Genomic DNA, 23734 nt, shown 5'->3' with positions numbered 1-23734 from the left:
TTTGTTAACTCTAGAACATGTAGGATTTATTTCTGCCATCAAAGAAGCAGTGAGGCTAATACATTTTCCTGATGTAACCTTTGCCCTAGAAGGAACCATTTTAGGATCTATGTCTCAAAGAGCACCATAGTCTTGCTCAGTCACAAAGAACTAACTGCCTAGAAACTTTGAGTTGATTTAACAATAACTTTGTTGACTACAACTGCACAATCATTTAGCAAAGCTTGTAACACCCCTTTTCTGCTTTCATCCTCCTGAGTGTCTTTACTTTCTTAACCTTTATGCAACAATAAATAATCTCATCTCTATATAAGTTGCTGTACTAATTTCTGCTATTAATGTTGTTTGGAAAGGTGTCAGTAGGGATGATCATCTTTAGGAATGAAGGCCTTTACATTAAATTAATACAGACCATTGTGGCCATCCATCGGTTTTGTTCCCTAATGTCATCCATTTAGTTTAAACCAGAAAATCTGAAATGAAATATAGGGCATCTCTACACCAGCCTAAAATCCTGCATTTAAAACAGGGCTTTCTGCTTCCATTTTAAATGCAGGATCACAACAACTCCCTTTTTCACGTGCTTCCTTTCCCCCCACCCACTTCCCCCTCCTTCTCCCCATGTCTGAGCCTTCCATTATCTTTCATTGATCTTGCTCCTCTTCATGCTGCTTTAACTCTTTTCACAGAGGAAACTCAAGTGGAACAGAACAGCGTAATTTGACAGCTCATTATGTGCGATCTACTGAAAAACGGAACAAAGGGCATTTAGTGCAGGGACGTCTTGAGGTCACGGCATCATGTAAAGAGCCTGCAAACTTCCGAGAGAGAGCCATCTCAATCGCAGGATAAAAGCTTTGTGTGAAGAAACCCACAGTACAAGGGTCTCAGTTTTTTCCATGAATTACTCAGCCAGTTTAGTATCCCCATAAGTCATCCCTAACCCCTTGGATAATTCAAATTCCACATATTTTTTCTTGTTATGAACGTAGAAAAGCTTTGAATTTACCTTTCAGAATGGTTCTCTCACAGATCTGGACTTGTATGAATTCAAGTCCCTTACATATTAGAACTCAGCTTCTTGGCTCCTCAAAGACCTCTGGCTGTTTACAGTTGTTGCTGGGCTACTGATGATGTACTTGGATTCTGTCCATTTTGATTTGTTGATTTTAAATAGAGCTGACTCACCTTCAGCCATTTGATATTAAGTCTTTTGTCTGGCAAGTTCTTTTCCACTTGTCTGGCAAGTTCTTTTCCACTTGTCTGGCAAGTTCTTTTCCACTTGGTGCGCACCAAGAGAAGTAATAACCTTTATCGAACTTCCTTACATTAGTGGGAGTGCATAAGCTTTCAAAGTAATAGTGTTTAAGTTAGGTGATATCTCCAGGCTATTTCAAGTTGTATTTCAAGTAGATATTATGAAGTGCGCTAATTACAGAAGGAAACCATTTGTCATCATTATTTCTGGCAATATAGCTGGTTTTTTACAACATGCATTTCCTGCTTCAAGCATTTTATATTCGGAGGACCTTCACATCATGGCTTGCTGCACCCTGGGTGTGGTGTGATGGAGGGATCCACTGCTTAAAAGGAACAGTACTATAGCTATCCCTGGAGAGAAGGGAAGGGGAAGTCACTTTCTTTCTTTTCCCAGATGGGTGCCACTGCTGGAAGGTGTTCAGAGCATCTCTGAGTGCCCAACCCAGCACACATCCTGCCAGCCCTTCTCTCACAAAAGCCAGCAGGGGACCACTGGATGTCACTGCTTGTAGGTGCTTGGGGCATCTTCTAGTAGCAGCACCCAGCTGGCTGTTCTCCTTGCCTCCCCTTCCTTGGGGTGCATGGGGGTGGGGAGGAGCTCTTGGAAATGCCCAAGGGCCAGAAAAACTTAAGCAGGAGGCCACATACGGCCCTAGGCCAGAGGTTCCTCACCCCTGTCTTAGAGGATCCGAGAGGTGAGGCAGTTCATACTGGAGAACATGTTCTTTTAGGCAGGGAGAGCCCAAGCCATTTCAGTCTTTAAAGGAGGGATCCCCAACCTTTTTGAACCCATGGGCACATTTGGGAATTTGAGAAACTGCTGTGGGCACCACCATGAAATGGCTCCCATGGAGGATGTGGCAAGTCACATAATGGCTGCAGTGGGGGCCTAGATAGTTAAAAGTGTGCTAAAGAGGGGAAGGGGAGAGAAATAGTGAGGCTAGAGGGAGGGGAAAATAGCAAGGTAAAGGGGAGAGAAAGAGCAAGGCTAGAAAGGGAGAGAAAGAATTCACTGCTGAAACATTTTCCAAGTTTTTTTAAAACAATTTTTTTAAGCAGGCAGGGAGGGGAGCGCTTCATGGACACCATTGGAGGCCCCCACAGGCTCTGCATTGCGGACAACTGCTTTAAAGGGCAAAATTAGTATATTCACTTGGACCAAGAAACCAACTGACAGCAAGTGAAGATCTTTTAATACCAAAATAATATAACATCTGCAGCTAGCCCTGATAGTAATCAGGTCACTACATTCTTCACTAATTGAAATTTCCAAAACATGTTCAAAGGGCAGTCCAATCTAAAGAGCATTTTATTGGTCAAGACTACACATCAAAGCTGCTGCTTATTTAAATAATTATGATGGTGACTTGTGGGGGATTCCTTGAGACACCCTGGTAGAAAGGGCATAGGACGTGTATCCACACAGCTAAGTACACCTGCCTCACCTCTTAATATGAAGATAGCTGTCAGATTGTCTATGTACACATATACACAAACACTGAAATATATGCAGATCTAAGTTATGTAGAGATTAAAATGCAATGAATATGAATTTGAGCACACTCCGGGAGAGAGTGGCGGACAGGAAGGCCTGGCGTGCTGTGGTCCATGGGGTCACGAAGAGTCGGACACGACTTAACGACTGAACAACAACAACAACAAAAGAGTTTAAAATGATCATTAATTACATCATTACAGAAGTATAATACTAACTTGCAGGAGATAACAGACAAATGTGTGGTAATTGTGTGATATTTAATAGCAAACATTGATTTCCCCTCTTCAGAAAACATTTTTCTCCTCAACAGTGTATTAGTAGTAGTAATAGCAGCAGTAGCTGTAATACTTACATACCGTTTAATATAATAAAACAGCAGTTCACATATAAATATTAAAAATCACATTTAAGTACACTATGAAAAACAATTTCAACTGAAGTTACAATACAAATCACATTTAAAACACACTATTAAAAACAAGTGTAGGCATACATGCAACTGAATGGGTAGTATCTCCTGCCCTGCCCCACTACAGAAAGAGATAATGAAATGGAAATGGAACCTGCTGGCCTCAACCAGTACTTCAGTGCCTGATGAATTGAAGGTCATGAATTTTGATTTTACTCTAGCTAGTCCCGCCCCCACCCATTTTAGCTCCATCAGTTTGTAAAAACTGGTTTATTTAGGAGGAAGGTTGAAAAGAGTGCAATTAAGACTAATTAAATAAAAATTAATTGTGGTGTGAGAAATGAAAATAATCACTTTCTCAGAGTGGAATTAGAACTCGTACCATGACCCACAATTCATAGTGTGGGTGGGTCATCATATCTTAGCTATGGTAGATGGGTGACAGATGGGTATCCCTACCTGGCTAAAGGGAAAGGGTTCTGATGGGTGTCTAGCCCGAAGGGATGGAGATGACATTTTCAGGTAGGATAGGACTTGGACAAAAGGGAGTGATGATATTTTGTGGTGGGGATTGGATGGTGTCCAGGCTTGACCAAAGTAAACGGGTAAAGTTTGGGGTTTGGATAAGTGTCAGTAGAGGTGCAGTTCACCTCTATCCAGCCGAGTTGGCAAAGGTAAATTGAGGATGGGAATGTTTTGAATGCTTTCAAATGTTTATTTTGGCCTTTCTTGCACAGAGGGCCCAAGCATGATTCTGGGGCCCCAGTACAAATATGTAGCTCAGACCCCCCTCCCATATACATTTCTCATTCCACACACGCGATCTCATGAGTTATGACATTTTATTCTGAAATTACATTTTTGATGTTTCTAAAATGACACCATGGCCCACATAGGGGCTTTCTACCAAGTGCCATCCTTTTTTGCTATTCCATCCCTTTTTGCCATTTTTGTTTAACGTAACATGCAGCCTGAATACATCTGACAGCTTGTTGATGTATTTTGCAATTTTTTGGTTGGTCCTAGTAAATTTATTAACCTGCTTATGTTTTGAATTTTCTAATTCTAATGGACCAACATGGCTGCAAACATTTTATAAGAAGAACAATCCACTTTAAAGCTTTACTTTTCTGGCCTTTTCCCTTACAAAATCATGAATTAACTCCCCTTAGAGCCGGACATGTACCAGTACAGAAAAATCACTGTAAACAGAAAAGTCAATGAAACTTACTTCCAAATGAGCTTTTCCTCTGAAACCAGTAATTGTTAAGGTTCTGCCACATATAACAGATACTACAATCAACAACAAAACAAAGACAATGTTTAAAAAGAGATATACCTAAATATGTTTAGGGTCATAACCTGAGTCTCCAAATCCTAAGATTCATATTAGTGTAATACCTTTATTAGGCCAACTGAATGATCACAAAAAATGTGCAAACTTTTGAGATCTCTAGATCTCTGCTGGGAGGAAGAAAGGCAAATTTTTGATCCTCTATTTTTCAAAATATAAAATCCACCTGTTTTTTCAGAAATCTAGGGTCAAAAAAATTGTCTTTCTTCCTCCAAGCTGGGGCAGCTCCAGCTGCTGCAGGTAAAACCTGAAACTATCACATGATCTGCTGAAAGAGCCTTATTTGACCCTTCCTCCTCCATTCCATCTCAAGATCATGATCAGGGGGACACCATGACTTCAATAACAAGTCTGCTCCTTTCACCCTTTCCCTCCATCCTCGAACCTGCTTTTTCTAGCATCTTGCCTGGAGAAGACGTCTGGAGATCTCAAAAGCTTGCACATTTTTGTGATCTTTTCATTTGCCTAATAAAGGTATGACACTAATATGGACTGTGGAATTGTGTTTACGCTCAACACGGCTACCTTTCCTTTTCGTGCAAACCTCAAGTCACTGGTGCCTTTGCCTGGTGCCTTTGCCACTGAATTGAATAGGAGGCATTGGAGAACCCCCGAGGGTTCAGGATTGTAGTGCTACTGTACGTCTGAAGGAAGACTGAACTCGGCGCCGAGAGGACCTCAGCCAACACCCACCCACCAGCAGCCACAACCGGCTCCGCCTCCCCATGTCACCTGAGAAAAGGAGGCAGCGCTCTATTGGTTTCCCCTGGGCGTAAGTGCTGTTGCGCCTGCCATGGCCTTGTTTGCGCGCCGGCTCGTTGGAGCAAGCCGAAGCTTGCTCACGAAGCGGCTACTGCTGCCCGCCTCCGGCGCCTCTCGCTGTCCAGGCCGGCGGCCGCAGAGCGCCGCGTTGTCCGCTTCCCGCATGGAAACTGCCGTCAAGTTTTCTCCCTCCGGCTGGACCTACTTCGATGAGCCGTTGGTCATGTCGGTGGAAGGGCTCCGGCCCCAGCAGGAAGTCACCCTCCGGGCGTCGCTGCATGATGAAACAGGGGAGCTCTTCGACGCGCGGGCCCTCTACCGGGCAGACATCGATGGCCATCTGGATCTGAGCCGCTCGCCGGCGCTGGAGGGCGGCAGCTTCTCCGGCCTGGAGCCGATGGGGCTGCTGTGGTCGCTGAAGCCGCAGAGCCCTTTCAGGCGTCTGGTGAAGCGCGACGTGCAGCGCCCCTTTGTCCTGGAGCTGGAAGTGCTGGAAGGTCACGGCGAGCCCGGGCGCCTCCTGGCCAAGGGCGCCCACGACCGGGTCTTCCTGCGCGACGGCTTCATGAGGATCCCAGTGCGGGAGGGAAGCGTCCGGGCCACGCTTTTCCTGCCCCCCGGTGAGTGACCTGTAGGCCTTCGGCCCCACCGACAGGACTTGGCTTACAGCAGTGAAAGTGCAAAGTCAGACTCCGGTACTTCCTGTTAATTAATTAGTCCCTTTACAAGCCTTTAAGACTTTCCACCTTACTGATAAATATGTCTGAATAGACCTGTTACTCCTCCTCCTCCTCCCCCCTCAACCCAAGGGTTGTATATCTAATGTTAGTCTACTTTAAGCCCTATTAATTTTAGTGGGCAATATCCAAGGACATCATTACACTAGTGGAGCTCCGCCTGGTTGCACAACTGCGCTTGTCCAAATGTAACTTCAGTTAGAACCTAGTTTCTACTAGTGCAACATCATTTACACAGTTGGGCACTGCCCATTGCGTCTACTCTAAGGACGACTAATATTGGATGCAACCCAAAATATTTTGGTTTCAGAAGCTGTAGTGGATCTGTGATGGTAAGAATATATAATTCTGGAAGGGTAAGAGTCAGACACGACTGAACGACTGAACAACAACAACAACAACTGTATGAGGTTGTTGTAACAAACCCAGCAATGGCCAGTCTTGATGGTGGTGGTATAAGCTGGCCTTTCCCAACTTCGTGCCTCCCAGTTGTGTTGGACTGTAGCTCCCAGGGGATGCTGGGACCTGTAGTCCGACACAACTAGAGGGCACCAGGTTTGGGAAGGTTGGAGTAAGTGCTTATAGGGTAGAGCCCATGTCTTCAGATGCAAAGAAATAGAATGGATGTGTCTAACGATGAGCTGGCCCGCTTTTGTTTCTTCTGTTTTGTTGTATGGCAAGCCTTCCTCGCTTGAGGCATTTGGGTTAGTTTTAACAACAATCCAGCTGGTACCTCTGATGTGATGTATCCGTCTCCCCTGTTCTCTACTTTGGACATGCTATGAGTAGGTTAGATGTGCCTGATTATGAAGGATCCTGCTTTACTGTCAGTCCTCATTAAGTGTCTTCTTGCATTACATGCTTGACACAGTAGTTGGTGTGTGTTTACAGGATGGTGAGTTCTAAACAGATTTAAGTAAAAACAGTGCTGCTTCTCTTATGTCTCCTACAGGTGATGGCCCCTTTCCTGGAATCATTGACATTTATGGAACTGGAGGAGGGCTTCCTGAATACCGAGCATGTCTGTTGACCAACCATGGCTTTGCCATGTTAGCTTTGGCTTATTACGGCTATGAAGATCTTCCTAAGAATATGAAGGAATTCCACCTGGAGTATTTTGAAGAAGCTGTAAATTACATGCTGAAACATCCAAAGGTAGGGCCGTGTGTGTGGGTAGCTTCACAAAAATAGCAACGTCTTTTCCTAAGGCTGCTACACTCATAGCTGGGGAAAGCGTTACACAGCTTCAGCTTATGCACATGTGGTCAGTCAGAAGTAAGTTTTGCTGAGTTCATTGGGGCTTACAATAAAGGAAATGTGGATAGGATTGCATCCTAGGACTGCAATCACTTGCAAGGAGTGTGCGTCTTTGAACTCAGTGGGACTTACTTCCAAATACGCATGCATAAGGTTAGGTGGTTTTGCAAGCTTTCCTATTGTTTCCTTTTAAATTTGGCAATTATGTTTATTTCATTTATATTCTCAAGTATGTGTTGTTTAGATTTGTTACAAGGCTGTTAAAATTGTTCCAAATACAGACTGGAAATAAAGTACTACAAAGTAAAACCATTCTGTATCAGCTTAATTCTACCTACTAAGAACCAGCGTAGACCAGAATATCTTATACTGCTTTCAGAACAGGCTGTGCCAATTTCTCCATGAGGGAGGGATTTCCAGAACTGAGCAGCCGCTAAGAATGGGTATTTTCCCCATCGTAGAGACTTGATGTCCACATGGTAGAGCACAGAGGGCATTGTTTCAGTTCTAGAAGTCAGTTGTGGAGGAAGCTTACCATTAAATAAGATTTTATTTTATTTTATTTAAATAAAATTATTTAAATTTATTTAATTTTATTTATTTGCATGAGTCATGTGGTAGGTAGAAGTATACATTCCATGGCATTTTTATTCTGGGAGCCCTTGAGTTATTGAGTCAAGGGTGTTAACTAAGCTGAACTTTGATACTTCCCATATAATTATTCTGTGAATAAGAATGTCACATGCTTACTTGTACAGCTATAATACTTTGAACCTCATTCCTAAGCTCCTGAAACAGAACAACAGCGAAAGGTTAAGGACCATAGCAACTCATTTATTTCCATTTCTGTTAGCTTAGGGGATGCAAGCTTAACTAACATGGGGAAGCCTTGGGCAGTCACTGTGAGAAAAGGCAGTGGTACAGAAACGTAAAATGGTCCTCTGCTTCAAATTCTAGCCTAACTAGGGATGAGAAGCATGGGCAGTATAGTCACGTGGTAAGATGCATAGGTAAGATGCAGCTGTGTGCCTGTTACAGTATGACTTTGATTTCCCTGTTCCTTTTTTTTTCTTTCCTCCCCTTCAGGTTAAAGGTCCAGGAATTGGGCTGCTTGGACACTCCAAAGGGGGCGATCTCTGTATTTCCATGGCCTCTTTCTTAAAGGGCATCACTGCGACAGTCACAATTAATGGCTCTGTAGTCAATGTAGGTGCAGCACTACACTACAAAGATATCACCATTCCACCCATTGGCTTTGATTTAAAGCGGATTAAAATGGACAAGAGTGGGTTACCTGACATTACTGACATTCTGAATAATCCACTTGAGGATCCAGGCTGCCAAAGCTTTATTCCAGTGGAGAAGGCTGAGGGATGCTTTCTTTTCATTGTAGGCCAGGATGATCGTAACTGGAAGAGTGAATTCTATGCTGTTGAAGCTTCCAACCGTTTGCAGGCTCATGGAAGATTAAAACCAGAGATAATTTGTTATCCTGGAGCAGGTCATTACATTGAACCGCCTTATATGCCAATGTGCCCAGCTTCAATGCATCTCTTGGTGGGCAGCCCAGTGGTCTGGGGAGGGGAGCCCAGGGCTCATGCTGCAGCACAGGTGGATGCCTGGCAGCAGATTCAAAACTTCTTTCACAAACACCTCAATGGTAAACAACACGAAAGACAGAACAGGCTGTGAGAGCATCGGCTATAAGATGTCTTTTAGAAGATAAGGATTGTGTGAATGTTTTGCTAAGCATAATTTTGGTAATGAAAGAATGCTTGGAGCTGACATATGGGTGAGGGTGTGTGCGTGTGCATGAAGACTCTGAAGTGATGGAGTCTGCTTTGTTCTTTAAATATTGTGCCTAAGCTCATTGTTCTGTGCTGGTGTTCTGAGTGCTCCGTGCATCTCTGGGAAGGGTTCAGAAATGGGCCAGTTGCCCCACCAAGATAAAAAATGGTAAATTTGGCTATTAACTTATAGACAGGACAGACTGATCCTCCCCCGCCCCCCTTGTATACATAGTAAGGGCTGCAGTTTAACCCCTATCATATTTTCATAAAAGTATCTCACACAGTTATTTTGACATAAGTGAAACAACTGGTCCTATGAGTAGCTGAAACTTACACAGAGATCAAGTTAATAGGAATCTGCTATCTTTTTCTCCAAGTTGGCCCTCTTTTACTGGAAAGAACAACAATTTATCCATCATTCTATGACTTTGAACATTCTGCTACTTTTTGTGTTGTATAGTATGCTCCTGCAAAAAGAATGACATGAGTAAGCACTCCAGCCTGCTGTGTGAAGTGGACGGTTGGGGTGCTTACTCATTTACTAAATCTGGGGGGGGGGGGGGGGCTCTACCCTGTCATTTGAAATGGAGCTCTTTCTGGTGAGCAGATCTGTTCCAACCCTTAAGTGGGAACATATCTGTTAGCTGGGGGCCCTAAAGCCTGGTCCCTCCCTGCCAGGAGATGATCTCATGAGTAAGCATTCTAGACAGCTGCTTCTGACAGACTTGGGTGCATATTCAAGAGCAGGCCCAATGGTTTTCATGACATCTGTTCAGGTACTGCAAAGAAGTGACTTTATTTGGGTTATAGCATAAAGTAACTCTACCAGATTTTCCTTGGATATATTCCATGGGGAAAAGCTGTTGTGTTTAGATTACATTGAGGACTACATAGAACTACTAAACTGTTCTATGTAGTCCTGAACTATGCTGGAAAAAGAGCTAACTGCCTAAGTGCTAACAGATCTGTGCTAACAGTGTTATAAGGTTGGGGCAACCTTTTACTTTCTAGCTGCATTTCTTGTTAAAAGCTGGTGCAATTAAATTTGCAGACAACGATCTATGTTGCTCTCAGGCTATAATGTTGAGTTTAGAAGTTACTGAACTTCTGTTTGTAAGTTTGAAGTGTTTGCAAATCTAAGTTGGTACTATCCAGTTTAATTCAATTTTGTATACTACTAATAAAAGTGTTTGAAATGAAATGAATTACATTTTTTCCTTAAAGATTTGCTGCTGCTTTGCTTCTTATTTATTCTGCAGCATATAAATAGTTATTGAGTAGATGCAAATAATTTCATTTAAGGTTTTAGATCTACCAAAGAAACAAGGTTATGTTAAGCTGGTGAGACATAATATGGTATTACATGATCCACCCGCTGCTGTAACCTACCAATACATCCTTTCTCAAAAGTAGAGTTATGAGTGCATGTTAGTCTCCCATCCAAAATTCCTTGTGAGAGGAAGCGAGAACAAAATCATCACATCCTTCAGTAATAATTCTTAACTCTCACAGAGCTTGTTAAGCACGCAGTTCTGTTGAGGTGCTGCACTTCACCAATTTGCAGTTTGCACCATGAGCTTCATAATGGTAGGAGTTTGCTGTCTGTCTCTTTTCATAAACAGAAAGGCTGGAGAGAATTGTTGGATTGTTTGACAGCACCACAACCAAAAAATAAAGCTGTCCTTATAGATGCACACTAAAGGAAAATCTTCAGTTCTCTTCTAAAATTATGTACACCTGACTTCTGTTAGTTCTTGCCCCACAATCATCCCCCCCCATTTTTTCCAGAGTCCTCAGCTAGTGCTGTAGTTATGGGGCAACACATTTCTAAGTCTTTGAAGCACAATATAATGAAGCTTCCCCAGATAGGGCAGCCACTACTGCTGTGATGGCTGCTGCATGAGTTTCAAGGGCATCTAATAGAGAGGGTCTGTGATAATGGAAACACAGTGTCTGGAAACAAACCACAACTGACTGGAAGCAACTTTCATAATGCCTTTCTATAGTGGTTCTACAAAAAATCAAAGATGGCGGCTAATGCTACAGAAATACACCATTTATAGTTTATATTTGCGTCACATGAGTTAGCTAAAGGTGCTCTATCTAGGTTATATATGAAAAAAAAATTATGAGGAAGCTCATGTTGCTGTACCCACCATGATGTCTTACTTGCCAATTCAAAGAATTCTTTTGCAAGGATAGCCAGATAGAAGAGCTGAAATTCTAGAAAATATTTTCACTTAATGACAATCACAGTATTACAACATTTGAGGAACATAATACTGAACACCAGCCACAAAGCTCATTTAGGAACAGCAATATTTTTTAAAGACTCAACAGTTTATGAACTAGGCATGTGTGCTCAAATAGTAGTTATGTCCCAGATACCAAACTCTGAGGAATAACAAAGTATATCAAATACACGGAGTACTAATTTGTTGGGGGGGGGGGCGGAGAGAGAGATAAGGAAAGGGAAGTAATGATAGTAGGAACCCAGCTGTTCCATGAGTGAGTACATGGAGGGAAGCAGTTTGGGGAAACGCGAGAAGAAAAACCAGGGCAACGGCTATCTTGAGTTAATTTGTAGTAAGAGTTGCACAATACTATGTGCACATTCGAAATGGGGTAGCTGTGTTAGCGTGTTGCAGCATAAACAAACCATCTTGCGGCACCCTAAAGACTACTCCATGTGTCTGTGGAAGTGGGCTCTTGTTCATGAAAACTTACGTCACAGTAAACCTTCCACTAGGCTTTTACAATATTAAGTAAAGTTAGTTAAAATTATAGGGCTGGACTTTCAGGTCAGTGGTGGGCTGACTTCAGCACTAGCACTTCTCTTTGGAATACGTAACCCGTACTCACGCAACCATGTTTGTCGCAGGAACACTAACTCCGGAGTGGTGCCGAATATCCGGTGCGCGCGTTTGTGTTTCCCCTTCTCGGGCTCATTTCTGATGCGAGGCCGAGGTTTAATTCCCCGGCCCTGAATCGTGTTGTCCGAGATCGATTTATACAGCCTTTTGCATTTTCTCGGGGACTTGCGGCATTGTTGTCTCTTCCTTCTCTCCACTTGCTTCCAGTTCAGGGCAACACGCGAACGCTGCAGGAATATCAAACTGGTCCGCTCAGCCCATCATGTGGCGAGGAGTCACGGCCAGGGCTTGGGGCATCTCTCTGGAGTACTTCGGGGGTCCGAGCCACCCCTTTGGGCGGGTCTCCCTCAGAAATTACAATAGAAGAGGGCTAGTGACAGTGTCGGTCGCCCCCGCTGCGGGTCTGGCGGATCAGCCCGCGAGCATTACGGTGTGGGGACTCTCGCCTTTGCAAGAAGTGACTCTTAGGGCGCTAGCGGTGAGCGAGCAGGGCAGCCTCTTTGACTCCTGTGCCCACTACCAAGCGGATAAGCACGGGGAGGTACACCTGTCCAAAGATGCCTCGAAGGGAGGTGACTACACTGGCTTGGAGCCTATGGGGCTGTTTTGGAGCCTCTCCCCTGCTGCGATGGAGAAACCCTACCAAAGGCTCGAGCCCACGAACGTGAAGAAGTCGCCCGTGAAAGTGGAGATGTCTGTGCACCGGGGGTACAGCCAGCCCGGTGCTATCCCTGGAGAGGTGCTTGCCAAAACGAGCGTGGAGAGGTGGTTCAGTCTTCCTGAAGTGAGAAAGGTGAGGCTGAAGGAAGGTGTGGTGAGAGGCAGCTTGTTCCTTCCCCCAGGTGAGTGGGGTAGCTTTTGCGGTGGGGGCGGATTCAGGCTGCTTACCTGCTCGGAGCAACCGATTTACTCCGATCTTGACAACCACCGTGGTGTTTGCAGTCCCAGGCAGGCAAAAAAAGGGCTAATTATCAAGGCCTTAGTGATAATGGGCAACCATACGGGCTCTGTTCAACGTCAACAGGAGGACTAGAGATAAAACCACTCCAAAGCACAAGGGGTTGCATATGAATTGTAGAGGGCAAATATAATACTGTTATAGAGGTAAGGTTTTTCATTTTTACACTGAAGTTAAAGAACGGAACATTTATATTAAGTTGCAATCCCATACACACTTTTCTGGGCATAAGTATTGTTGAACTCTTGAGTAGACATACATAGGATAGCATAGCTGGCTGGGGAATGCTGGAAGTTGTAAGGCTTTTTTCTGTCTAAACTTGCATAGGATTGCACACTTAAGTCTACACTCCTGTATCTTATTTACCGTAAGGGTGCAATCCTATGTATGGTTAGACTGTTTTTTTTTTCTTTCTAAACATGCATAGGATCGCCCACTTAAGTCTACACTCCTGTATTTTATTTATTTATTACATTTCTCTACCACCGAATAGCGGAAGCTGTCTGGGCGGTTCACTACAATGAAAACAATAAAATGCAGCATGATAAAATACAATATAAAAGTTTAAAGCTACAGCACAAAATAAAAATAAAAAGCAAAATAAAACCTAGCAGCAATGCAAAGATTCAAAATATAGGAACAGATTTAAAACAACAAACTGAAAGACTAAAATGCCTGGGGAAATAAGGGGTAGTATCCAACATTAATCCTATGTAGAGTAGACCTATTGAAATGAACGAGACAAGTAAGTTTTGACTAAAGTCTCATTCATTTCAATGGGTCTACTCTATGTAGGACTGACATTGGATACTACCCAGGGTCTTCACCTGGTGCCTAAGGGAGCAATCCTAACTGGGTCAATGGGCACCTCCAAGCCCAGGGGCGACTGCCTATCCAGTGCAGGGCAGGAGGAGTGGTGAGGAGCAGATCTCCTCCTTGCTCCCCCCGCCCGGCTTTCGCGGCTAGACATCCAATCTTGGCTGTCCAGCCGTGGGACCTCGGAGCATGGGAAGCAGCAGCCGGACGACACATGTGTCATACTCGCATTTCCACCTTCCCCTCTCCAACACGCCCCCAGTAACGCCCTGTTTGTGCTGCTCTGCGCTCCTCTTCTGTGTGCAGTGCATGGGGCTGTTCTGCACTGCCTATGAGGCGGTGCAGGAGGAGGTGGAGGTTGGTTCTTGGGGAACCAACCTCAGAGTGTAGGCTTTGAGATCAGTTCCAGGAAACTGACCTGTCCTATGGCCATCTAGCCACTGACTAACAGCCATAGGATTGCGCCCTAAAACAGCACAGCATAGCTGCCAGGTGAGCCTCTCTAGGAACCTCATTCCACAGTATCTACACACTTACATGGGTGTATGTCCCATTGAAATCAGTGGGGCTTACTTCTGAGTAGACATGAATAGGATTGTGCTGTAAAAGCATTTTCTCTTTTTTCCCTTTGAAGCTATGGAATCAGTGTATTTGTAATTTGGTAATTTAATAATGTTAATGGGATACTTCTTTGTTAAAATACTGTGAAAATTGTTTCAATAAAAATAAATTTTAAAAAATAGCTAAAGTTTTACTCTGTACTGTATTTTATTTCAATGCCCTATCCCAACAACATTGTTCTCTGTCTGCTATTATTAGGGGATGGCCCTTTTCCAGGAGTGATAGATATGTTTGGTGATGAAGGTGGGTTAATTGAATTCCGATCCAGCCTTCTGGCTACTCATGGCTTTGCTGCTCTTTCCCTGCCATATTTTAATTTTGAGGATCTCCCCAAGGTCATGGAGGATTTCCACCTTGAGTACTTTGAAGAGGCAGCCAGATTTCTGCTGCGCCACCCAAAGGTGAGTGTGGAGAGGAAAATTTACATATATGAACGCAAATCTCTTTTCTTAGATGTGGAAGAGAAGATTAGAACTTGTATCGGAAAGAACATAAGAGTTGTGCTGGCCTAACTAGTTCAGCATTCTGTTCACCCACAGTGGCCAACCAGATGCCTATGTGAAGCCCACAAGCAGAATAATAGAACCTTCCTGCTTGTTTTCCTCAGTAGCTGATATTGACATACTGTCTCTGATACTGAAGGTAATATATAGTCATGACTAGTAGCTTTATTTCCACATGGGTTGATATTTTCACTGACCTATCCATCAAAACCTCAAGATCTTTCTTGGTTGGGCACCGCTAGCTCAGACTTCATCAGCATATATGTGAAGTTAGGATTTTTTGCCCCAATGTACATTATTTTACACTTGCTTACATTGAATAGCATTTGCCATTTTAATGCCTGTTCTTTCAGTTTTGAGAAGTCCTTTTGGAGTTCTTCTCAATCCTTTTTTGTTGTTGTTTTAACCATTCTACATAATGTGGTTTTGTCAACAAACTTGGCCACCTAACTGCTCACTCCTAACTCTGTATCCAGACACAACGTATTAGGCCCTTCATTCTTTGAGGAAATATCAGTTCCTTCTTTCAGATCTTGAACTCACTTGTGGAAGAAATCAGAGGGTTGAATATCTCTGGGAATCTAATTATGCCATTATCTAGAAGAAGTTGGATTCTATACGTCATTACTGGGATATGCTTTCAAAGAGGGATGAAAAGTTGTGTGTGTGGGAGGGGCTAGACTGCTCTTATTTAAAAATTAGTAATAAGTAGCCTTAATGTAAACATATTAGATTACATTTATTTCAGTTTCTGTATCTATGCCTAAGAAAATATCATTTTAAAATGGGAATATTATTGTAATTGTAATTTTGGTATTCATTTTTTGATTCAATTTGTATATTTTTCTCAGAGAATTAATAATTTCACCAGTATTTCTACACACATTTACCAGAGGTGCCTCATGGTACATACTCGAGTTCTCTTCCATTCCATAATTTCCACCCCTGCTGTTTCATTCCTGAAGGTTAGAGGACCAGGAATTGGTGTTGTTGGAACTGGCAAAGGAGCAGAATTGGCATCTTCAATGATGACCTTCTTGCCAGAAGTGGTGGCTGCTGTCTGCATTTCTGGCTGCTGCTCCATCACAGCCAGTGCCCTTCGTTATGGCAAATTGACTGTGCCTGGACTTTGCTTTAATATGAGCAGGGTCAGTATTTCTGAGAATGGTGTGTTTGATATTTATGAAGCTTTGGATGACCCAATGGATCCAGCTAATTCATGCTGCCGTATCCCCATAGAGAAAGCAGAAGGCCACTTCCTTTTTGTGGTAGGGGAGGATGACCGCAATTGGAAGAGCTCTTTGTATGCTGAGATAGCGATTGGGTGCTTACGCCAGCACGGGAAGGACAACTATAAACTCTTGAGTTACTCTGGAGCAGGCCATCGAATTAATCCATCTTTTTCCCCAGTTTGCCTGATAGCTTTAGACCGTGTTCTAGGGGTGCCTATTCTGGGTGGTGGAGAGAGCAGAGCTCATGCGCATGCCCAAGAACATTCCTGGGGGAAGATTCTCGAGTTTCTGCACTTCCACTTGAGATGAGAGGAGCAACCAAATAATTGAACACTGAGGATGAGAGAAAAGGTGCCCAAAGCAACTAAAATGTGACTCGGGGACTGAGGAAGAAGAATGGAAAGAGCTGGAATATGTTATAAATGCATAGCCTGGTTAAATTACCATCAAAGTGGATAACAAGATAAGATTGGACTAATTCAGGGTGGAATGGCCAGAGGTGTGTTTTAAAGAAATGTAACTTGGAGTACTGAATGAAGAGCACTAATGATGAAAACACACAGGTGGTATATGAATGCATGTTTCCTGGTACAGAAATTGGTTGGGACTCTTGAACCATAGGCCTTACTTAAGTTAATGCATATGGAGTTCTAAATGCTGGCTAACTCCTAAAAAATTAAAAGTGGAGCACTACCACAAACAACACTCACAAAATGGTAAACAACCAGCTTACTCTTCAACACTACCCATAGGCTCTGCCATCGTGAAATCTCATATCTAGAATATGACTTCTGCTGTCCAGAAATTGTATTTCCAGGCTATGACTATCTCCAGCAAACATGGCCAGTGTCACTACTTGAAGAAAGAGTCAGAGGGCTGTTTAAACCTTACAGACAGAAAAAACTAAAGTCATGCACAGCCTAACAGTCGATTGAAAGCCACCATTGGCCATGATTTCCTATGGACACAGAGTGGCATTGCTCTGTGCCTGGTATCTTTTTGAGCACTGAAAATGAGAGTGGCAACCAGTATAATTTAATACCAGAAGTGCCAATAAGGACTGCCATGGGATTATACACCCTTGTTTTAAACATAATTTCTGTTCCACTTAATGGAGAGGGATAGGATTACCATTTGTCTAACAGTGAGGCAGGGAACCTACAGTCCATGAGCCATACATGTACCTCTGCCTAATTTCATGTGGCTGTCAGCATCATCTGGCTCTGTGTGTGCTGTGTGACTAATCTTGTCTCCAAGCCACCCTCCTGGGAAGCGCTGCTTCTTTCACTGTATGTGTGCGTGCGCGCGTGCACAACAGAGACGGAGGGAAAGAGAGGGAGAGAAGGGACAGAGTGGCAGAGAGAGAGAGAGAGAATGAGTTATGCAATCCTCCAACGCTGTAAACTACAGCCACTTTCAGCTCTGGCTTTACCCACTGTTGGGTGCTGTCCCCAATTGACTATTCCCATGTATCAATGGCTCTATAGGAAAAAGGTTCCCTACCCCTTGAGTACATAAAAATAATTTGTCTAGAACTGTTACTCTCTAGTTCCTTGTGTTGGGGGTGGGTATTAATGCCTTATGATGGTGTATTTAAATGTTGGATTTTTATCACCACTGGTAATGTTATATCCTTATTTCTGTTGCACTTCTGTCCTTGGATTACCTGTTTTAAACCAACAATGACTCCTGGGTTTAGCCAGGGTTTTCATAGTATTTTCCTTTTGCCCTGCTATTGCCCCTGAAGTACTGGTCTGGCCTCTTAACCAGATTTTAGCAATGCAGGCAGTCTTGGCTTCTGTTTTTCCTTTTTGGGGAGGGAGGAAAAAGGAAGAACTCTAAGAAGGAATTCTGAGCTGGATTTAGCAGCTGAACATATGGCTGAAAGAAGATAAATTAAAATGCACTTGGTCTGACTACTGAAGCAATAGTCATAAAGGGTGACCCTTATAGCAATACACTGTTGAAGGGCTGGGGATGTGAAGGCCTGGAAAAGACAGGAAAAAAATAGGAAATACCTGGGGCTTTCCCATTTTTTCCCCCAAGGACTGTTTTTGTTTCCCCTAGAGATATAAAATTTCTGGAACTTTTGAAGCCATGAAGGGAAAGATTTTTTAATCCTCTCTCCAAGATTCCCAGCATAGTTATTTCTTCCATTCCTTATTAAAATTACTGATCTAATATATCTTTTACTGATGGACATTTAGGGATGCTCCAAGTTATGCTCAGTTTCCCAACAGGTCACTGTATCATAATACGTGAAGAAAATATGCATTCTTGAAAGTTTGGGTTTGTTCTATAGAGTCCTGTCTTTCTGGGCATGTTCTGGTTATATGCTGTAGCAGCAAATACATTTAGTTCTAAAATAAACATGTGAGAGAAACACTGTAGGCGATCTCACTACTGCCCCTCCTACAGAACACTATGTGGATTAGCCCACCTATGTTTATTTTTCTTGTAAAGTTAACTATACTTGGTAACTATTCCTAATATGAAAGAGAGTCTTCCCCAGCAAAATAAGCTCTCAATAGCTTTTCCTTCAGACCAGATTTCCGTAAAATCCACCGCAATAACAGGAGCAGGTTTAGGAAGTTCCCTAAACTTACTCACAGGAACAGATGCTGTACATGAGTCTTCTTCTGCCTCTAGCTCTTCCTGCTTCTTCTGGCTTCTATGATGATTCAGATGTATTAGTGATTACTTGCTGAAGTTCTCTCTGGACAGACATAAAATAGGAACCTAACTTGTACTATGTATAACTTGGTTTGCTAATAAAATTATCATATTTGGTTTATTAAATGTAAAAGTATATTTCATTCAGACAATAATTACAAAGTTAGAATTTCCTTTTAATGTTTTTAATTTTAATGATAATTTTATGAGCAAGCCGAGAGAGAGAGAGAGAGAGAAAGAGAGAGAGAGAGAGAATACTTTATGTTCCTTAAGTAACAAAGTGACTTTAGATCTGGAAAAAGCGTGAAAAAAGAAGTATTACATATTTTTCAATTTTTTCCAGAAAAATACCCTTTTATGGCTTCAAATTTTCCAAAAAAATTGCTTCTCTAAGTAGGGCTCCTTTTTTCTCTCCTGTCAGTTTGCTGATTGGTGTTGTTAAGAGACTGTAATTAATTTTGTTTAACACAGTTTCCAGATAAATAAATTAAGAAAATCCCACACTTAGGTTCTTCATATATCAGTTTGTGGTTTTGGATTTCATGACTTCAGTTTGTGAGTATATAACTTCATAAATAAAATGGCTTGGAGGAATGTTTTTCAAATTGTGTTGTGAAAATGTGATATACTTTGCTTATTTATTTATAAACACAAGGATTGGGCAAAAAGAGTACTATAGCCATATGTTTTGGATAATGTTCTTAGCAAATTACTACTATTAAACTGCTTTTATTGATGGCTTTCATATTTCTCAGAGATTTGCTTACTTCCAATATTTATTTTGTTTATACAAAGGAGGAAAAAATACAGAATACGGTCCTTAGAACAACACACACATGCACACGCCACAGTATTTAGCTTATTAAAAGTTGACTTGGAGAGCAATCCTATAGTCCGAGGGACTTAGGATTTTTCAGATTCCCTCTCCTAAAGCTGTAGGCACTCCTACAACTTTGGGAGGGGGACTTTGAGATCCAGTCCTTCCCCCCACCCCCTCACAACTGCCATGGAAAGAACCACGGCACCTGCTTTCCAAGTAAAAGCAGGTGCCACTTGTAAAAGTAACCATAGATGACCCCATGGAGGTCAAACAGGAGGAATCCACTCTATCCTTTGGTCTCTCCAGCCCTGGCCCCATGACACTTCTAGAAGGGCTCAGAGGAGAAAAATTAATAAAGAAGGATGGAGAAGCGAAAATTGCCTCCGTTGCTCCCACCCTGTGTAAATTCTATAGTGTATAGAATTTTAAGGGGAAACAGAGTATGGATGAATATTATCTTGAAAATTAAAATTCCAATAATTAACAAAATCCAATTTTCACACATTTGTTATGCCTTTCACTTTTTAATAAGTTAATTTACAAATACAGGCTATTGACCATATCTTGCTAAACCAGTCTAACATAGAAGGAAGGCTTAGCTACAGTACAAATGCTAGCAATTATTAAGGTACACAAGCAGTTCTGTATCTTCAGCCAGAATCAGATTTTTCAAACAACCAGTTTAGGTTTATATGGTATCACAAATGCAGTAATATCTTGAATTTTAACTGAGATCTCTTTCCAGAATATAAACATCACTAAAAAAAAATAATATGGAAAGTATCAGATGTTCTGGCTTGACATCTCCAACATAAATCACACTGAAGAATGTAAATGTTTTAATTTCCAGCTAAGTACCACCTACAATGTCATTTGGAAAAGCTCGAAGAGAAACACTAGTCAGTGTTTTCACATTGGTTCTCCACAACATATTACCTAATTTACATTGGAAAAATTGCAACCATATGTTTAAAAGGCTTTTTTGGTTGCAAGATTTTTTTCAAGCATTCTGCTTTTGTCAAAGTGCACCCAGATCCATACACCCAACTTAAAGCTAATAAAATATTCCTGATCTGAAAATCTCGATAAGGCTGTGGCCTTAATCCACTCAATCTTACCACTAATGTTCATATGTTGCTTTATGTTTTTCTTTATCATGAATCAGTTTCCTGGGGTTGACAGGAGTCTCCCCCCACCACCCCTTTTTGGTATTATTTGGGTTCGTTGTCTATATCTGGAAGAACACAATAACCGGGTTTACAGCAGCTATTCTAATCCACTCTCAGATACCAACCACTTCCACCCTGGCAAGACAGGCATATATCTCTTGGCCTCATACCATACTTCCAGTCTTCAATATGGGGATAATTATACAGGATTTCTAAAAAAAAAATAAAGAGTTGTGGTACCTGAAGGACTAATAAATGTAGTCTTTAAGCGTTTAAAGCTGGAGGGAGCAATCTTACATCACCTAGACAGCGTGGGGGTGGGGGCACAGGATACTTCAGATTCCTGGATCCGAGGTTGGTGACAGTGCTGCGACATCAAATCTGGGAATCCATGCTCCGCCTCCCTCCCCTTCACAGCTGGTGCAGAACCAACAGCGCTGGCTGCCTCTCCAAGGTCAAAAACCCAACCTCAGAGGGTGTTCTGAGGGGCGGGGAGAGGAGGGGACTGGAGAGGCCAGGATACAAGCTATCCTGAGGCCTCTCCAGCCTCCTTCTCTCCCCTTCTGGAACACTCCACCTAGACAGGTAAAAAAGTCCATCTAGCAAAAATCCAGAGTGGGAACAGCAGCGGAGGCAAAAATTGCTGCTCCTCACACTCTGCACTGGATACTCGTAAGCCCCCAGGTTCAGAGGCTTACGAACATTGAGGGCAGAAGTCATAAGATTATGCTCTTAAGGTTTTGTAGTCTGGAGTCCACTTCAGATGTGTGAAGTGTTTTCCTGAGCCACAGGTATATATACCAAGGGGCTGGATCCAGATTTATGCTGGATCAACTGCACTAATGGGACTTCCCTGCTCTCACCTTCCAACAGCAGTCCTACCAGGCCCCTGAAAATGCTGCACAGAGTCAGGAAAACCTGCTGAATGGGGTAGGCTATGGAGCGGACAGGAGGGGGATCCCCAAAAATCAGGTGGAGGGACCTTCCACGAGCAGAGCCCTTCCTCTCACAAAAAGTCCCTTTTTCTCACAGAAGCCAGATCCTGGATCCCAACCCATCATTGGAAGTGGGGAATAAACTGAGGTCAGAGGGAAATTAAATGCATAAAGTACAGATAGAGACAATTACATTATTAACCATGGCCATTACAAAACAATTAATAAAAGTACAGACAATTCCCAAGGTTTTTGTGCTTAGTTAGCAGCAAAAATGTATAGATTATTTATCTGACAAAGAGAAACCTCTCTCCTATGCTGATGTCTTGAAAAGAACTGAACCGTGCTATCTTTTTATCAGTATCTGCAACTGCATCACTTTCTTAGCCTGAATCACAGTAAGAAGGCAGCCAACCCCCACTTAATTCTTTTGAATCTTTTAGAGAAGCTTCTGTTACTTGAAAAAAAGGTTTGATATCATCTATTTATAAAATCCTCCAAATGTCATTATTGGATGACAAGCCATCCTGCGGTTATGGGTGACTGACTTAGGGCTCAATCCTATGTCCCCTAGACAGTGTCTGGGAGACATAGGACATTTCGGTTTCTGGGATTTGAGGTGGGAACCTCGGAGCCTGGAAACCACACTCCCCCACCCTCTTGTAGCTAGCGTGGTTCTCTCTGCAGTCGGAAACGGAGCACGGAAATAGCGAAAAGGGGGCAATCCTGGTGGAGGGGAGGAGATCTCAGAAGCTGCTTTACCCAGTTTCCTATGCCTGTCCTGGCCTCCTTCCCTCCCCCTCTCTGAAGCCACGCCTAGGTCAATCCTATGCATGTTTAGACAGAGAAAAAGCCTACAACCCTCAGCATTCCCCAGCCAGCTATGCTGGGAGTTGTGGGCCTTTTCCCCATCTAAACATGCACAGGATTGCACCCTAAGACATGTAACGTGATTTTGGAAAAAAACAAAAACCCGTTATCCCTATTTAAGCCGGAGGAGGATGGATTTGAATCTCTTGATGAATTATAATTCAGCAGTTTTACTATCAACTGTTTTGTGAATGGCCATTGCTATTTAAGGTAATCACTGTAGTTTCTGTTTCTCAGGATAACACTTAATGATCTGATGAAGTCGACGGTGGTTTGCAAAAATTTATGCTATAATAAATTTGTTACTTAAACTCTTTGTTGTTTTTGCTGCAAGGAACTAACACAGCTATCCCTGTGGAATTTGTTTTTAGTCCAGAAAGCATTTACATGGCGTTTTAAATACTTAAAATATTAAGTATTAAGATCTTCTCTTCTCAAACTGGGGAGAGGTAACGAGCGGGGTACCGCAGGGCTCAGTCCTGGGCCCAGTGCTCTTCAACATTTTTATTAATGACTTGGAGGAGGAGGTGCAGGGAATGCTGATCACATTTGCAGATGACACCAAATTGGGCGGGATAGCTAATACTTTGGAAGACAGAAACAAAATTCAAAGTGATCTTGATAGACTGGAGTGCTGGGCAGAAAACAACAGAATGACATTTAATAGGGATAAATGCCAAGTTCTGCACCTAGGAAGAAGAAACCAAATGCACAGTGACAAGATGGGGGATATGTGGCTCAACAACACAACAAGAAAGAAGGATCTTGGAATTGTTGTTGATCACAAGCTGAATATGAGCCAACACTGATGTGGCTGCAAAAAAGGCCAGTGCTATTTTGGGCTGCATTAATAGAAGCATAGCTTCCAAATCCCAGAAAGTACTAGTTCCCCTCTACTTAGCACTGGTTAGGCCTCATCTGGAGTACTGTGTCCAGTTCTGGGCACCGCACTTGAAGAAGGATGCAGACAAACTGGAGAGGGTTCAGAGGAGGGCAACAAAGATGATCAGGGGACTGGAAACAAAGCCCTATGAAGAGAGACTGAAAGAACTGGGCATGTTTAGCCTTGAGAAGAGAAGACTGAGGGGAGATAGGATAGCACTCTTCAAGTACTTGAAAGGTTGTCAGAGAGAGGAAGGCCAGGATCTCTTCTCGATCATCCCAGAGTGCAGGACACGGAATAACGGGCTCAAGTGA

General features: G+C 42.7%; 3 protein-coding genes across 5 annotated transcripts in view; 2 read left to right on the top strand and 1 right to left on the bottom strand.

The window, feature by feature from the left end:
* HEATR4 (HEAT repeat containing 4) overlaps window positions 1–10265 on the bottom strand; it is a 60092-nt gene extending 49827 nt beyond the window's left edge. Inside the window, exons 1-2 of one of the 2 annotated variants that reach the window (XM_084847038.1) lie at window positions 8572–10265; window positions 1010–5985 (exon numbers count right to left, since the gene is read on the bottom strand). The gene's annotated coding sequence lies outside the window, so the exon portion shown is untranslated. The remainder of the gene's footprint in view (window positions 1–1009; window positions 5986–8571) is intronic. The other variant, XM_084847046.1, reaches the window with a different exon arrangement.
* LOC146357415 (acyl-coenzyme A thioesterase 1-like) lies at window positions 5280–10287 on the top strand. The gene is made up of 3 exons (XM_084847096.1): window positions 5280–5903; window positions 6973–7175; window positions 8364–10287. The coding sequence occupies exons 1-3, from the start codon at window positions 5315–5317 to the stop codon at window positions 8967–8969; spliced, it is 1398 nt and encodes a 465-aa protein (XP_084703222.1). The 5' UTR covers window positions 5280–5314; the 3' UTR covers window positions 8970–10287.
* Window positions 10288–11891: 1604 nt separating this feature from the next.
* Window positions 11892–22742, top strand: LOC146357414 (acyl-coenzyme A thioesterase 1-like). Of its 2 annotated transcripts, none has more exons than XM_084847075.1 (3): window positions 11892–12782; window positions 14534–14736; window positions 15690–22742. In XM_084847075.1, exons 1-3 carry the CDS (start codon window positions 12203–12205, stop codon window positions 16377–16379), a joined length of 1473 nt encoding a protein of 490 aa, XP_084703201.1. In that variant the 5' UTR covers window positions 11892–12202; the 3' UTR covers window positions 16380–22742. The 2 variants fall into 2 exon arrangements, with proteins under 2 accessions (XP_084703201.1, XP_084703210.1); XM_084847084.1 differs by having other exon boundaries at window positions 11893–12782; window positions 15804–22742.
* Window positions 22743–23734: the final 992 nt, after the last annotated feature.

This window comes from Heloderma suspectum, chromosome 1 (assembly GCF_057233095.1).
Source record: "Heloderma suspectum isolate Gila_16-S chromosome 1, 16-S_ref, whole genome shotgun sequence".
NCBI lineage: Eukaryota > Metazoa > Chordata > Lepidosauria > Squamata > Helodermatidae > Heloderma > Heloderma suspectum.
The sequence above is the reverse complement of the archived record's forward strand: the minus strand, read 5'-3'. Positions and strand labels throughout refer to the sequence as shown.

Excerpts from the sequence above, each read along its gene's own strand:
- LOC146357414 (XM_084847075.1), top strand. The coding sequence starts at position 12,203 with ATGTGGCGAGGAGTCACGGCCAGGGCTTGGGGCATCTCTCTGGAGTAC. Across the intron at positions 12,783-14,533 it reads CAGCTTGTTCCTTCCCCCAG|GGGATGGCCCTTTTCCAGGA; the intron begins GTGAGTGGGGTA and ends TGCTATTATTAG. Across the intron at positions 14,737-15,689 it reads TTCTGCTGCGCCACCCAAAG|AGAATTAATAATTTCACCAG; the intron begins GTGAGTGTGGAG and ends TATTTTTCTCAG.
- LOC146357415 (XM_084847096.1), top strand. The coding sequence starts at position 5,315 with ATGGCCTTGTTTGCGCGCCGGCTCGTTGGAGCAAGCCGAAGCTTGCTC. Across the intron at positions 5,904-6,972 it reads CACGCTTTTCCTGCCCCCCG|GTGATGGCCCCTTTCCTGGA; the intron begins GTGAGTGACCTG and ends TGTCTCCTACAG. Across the intron at positions 7,176-8,363 it reads ACATGCTGAAACATCCAAAG|GTTAAAGGTCCAGGAATTGG; the intron begins GTAGGGCCGTGT and ends CCTCCCCTTCAG.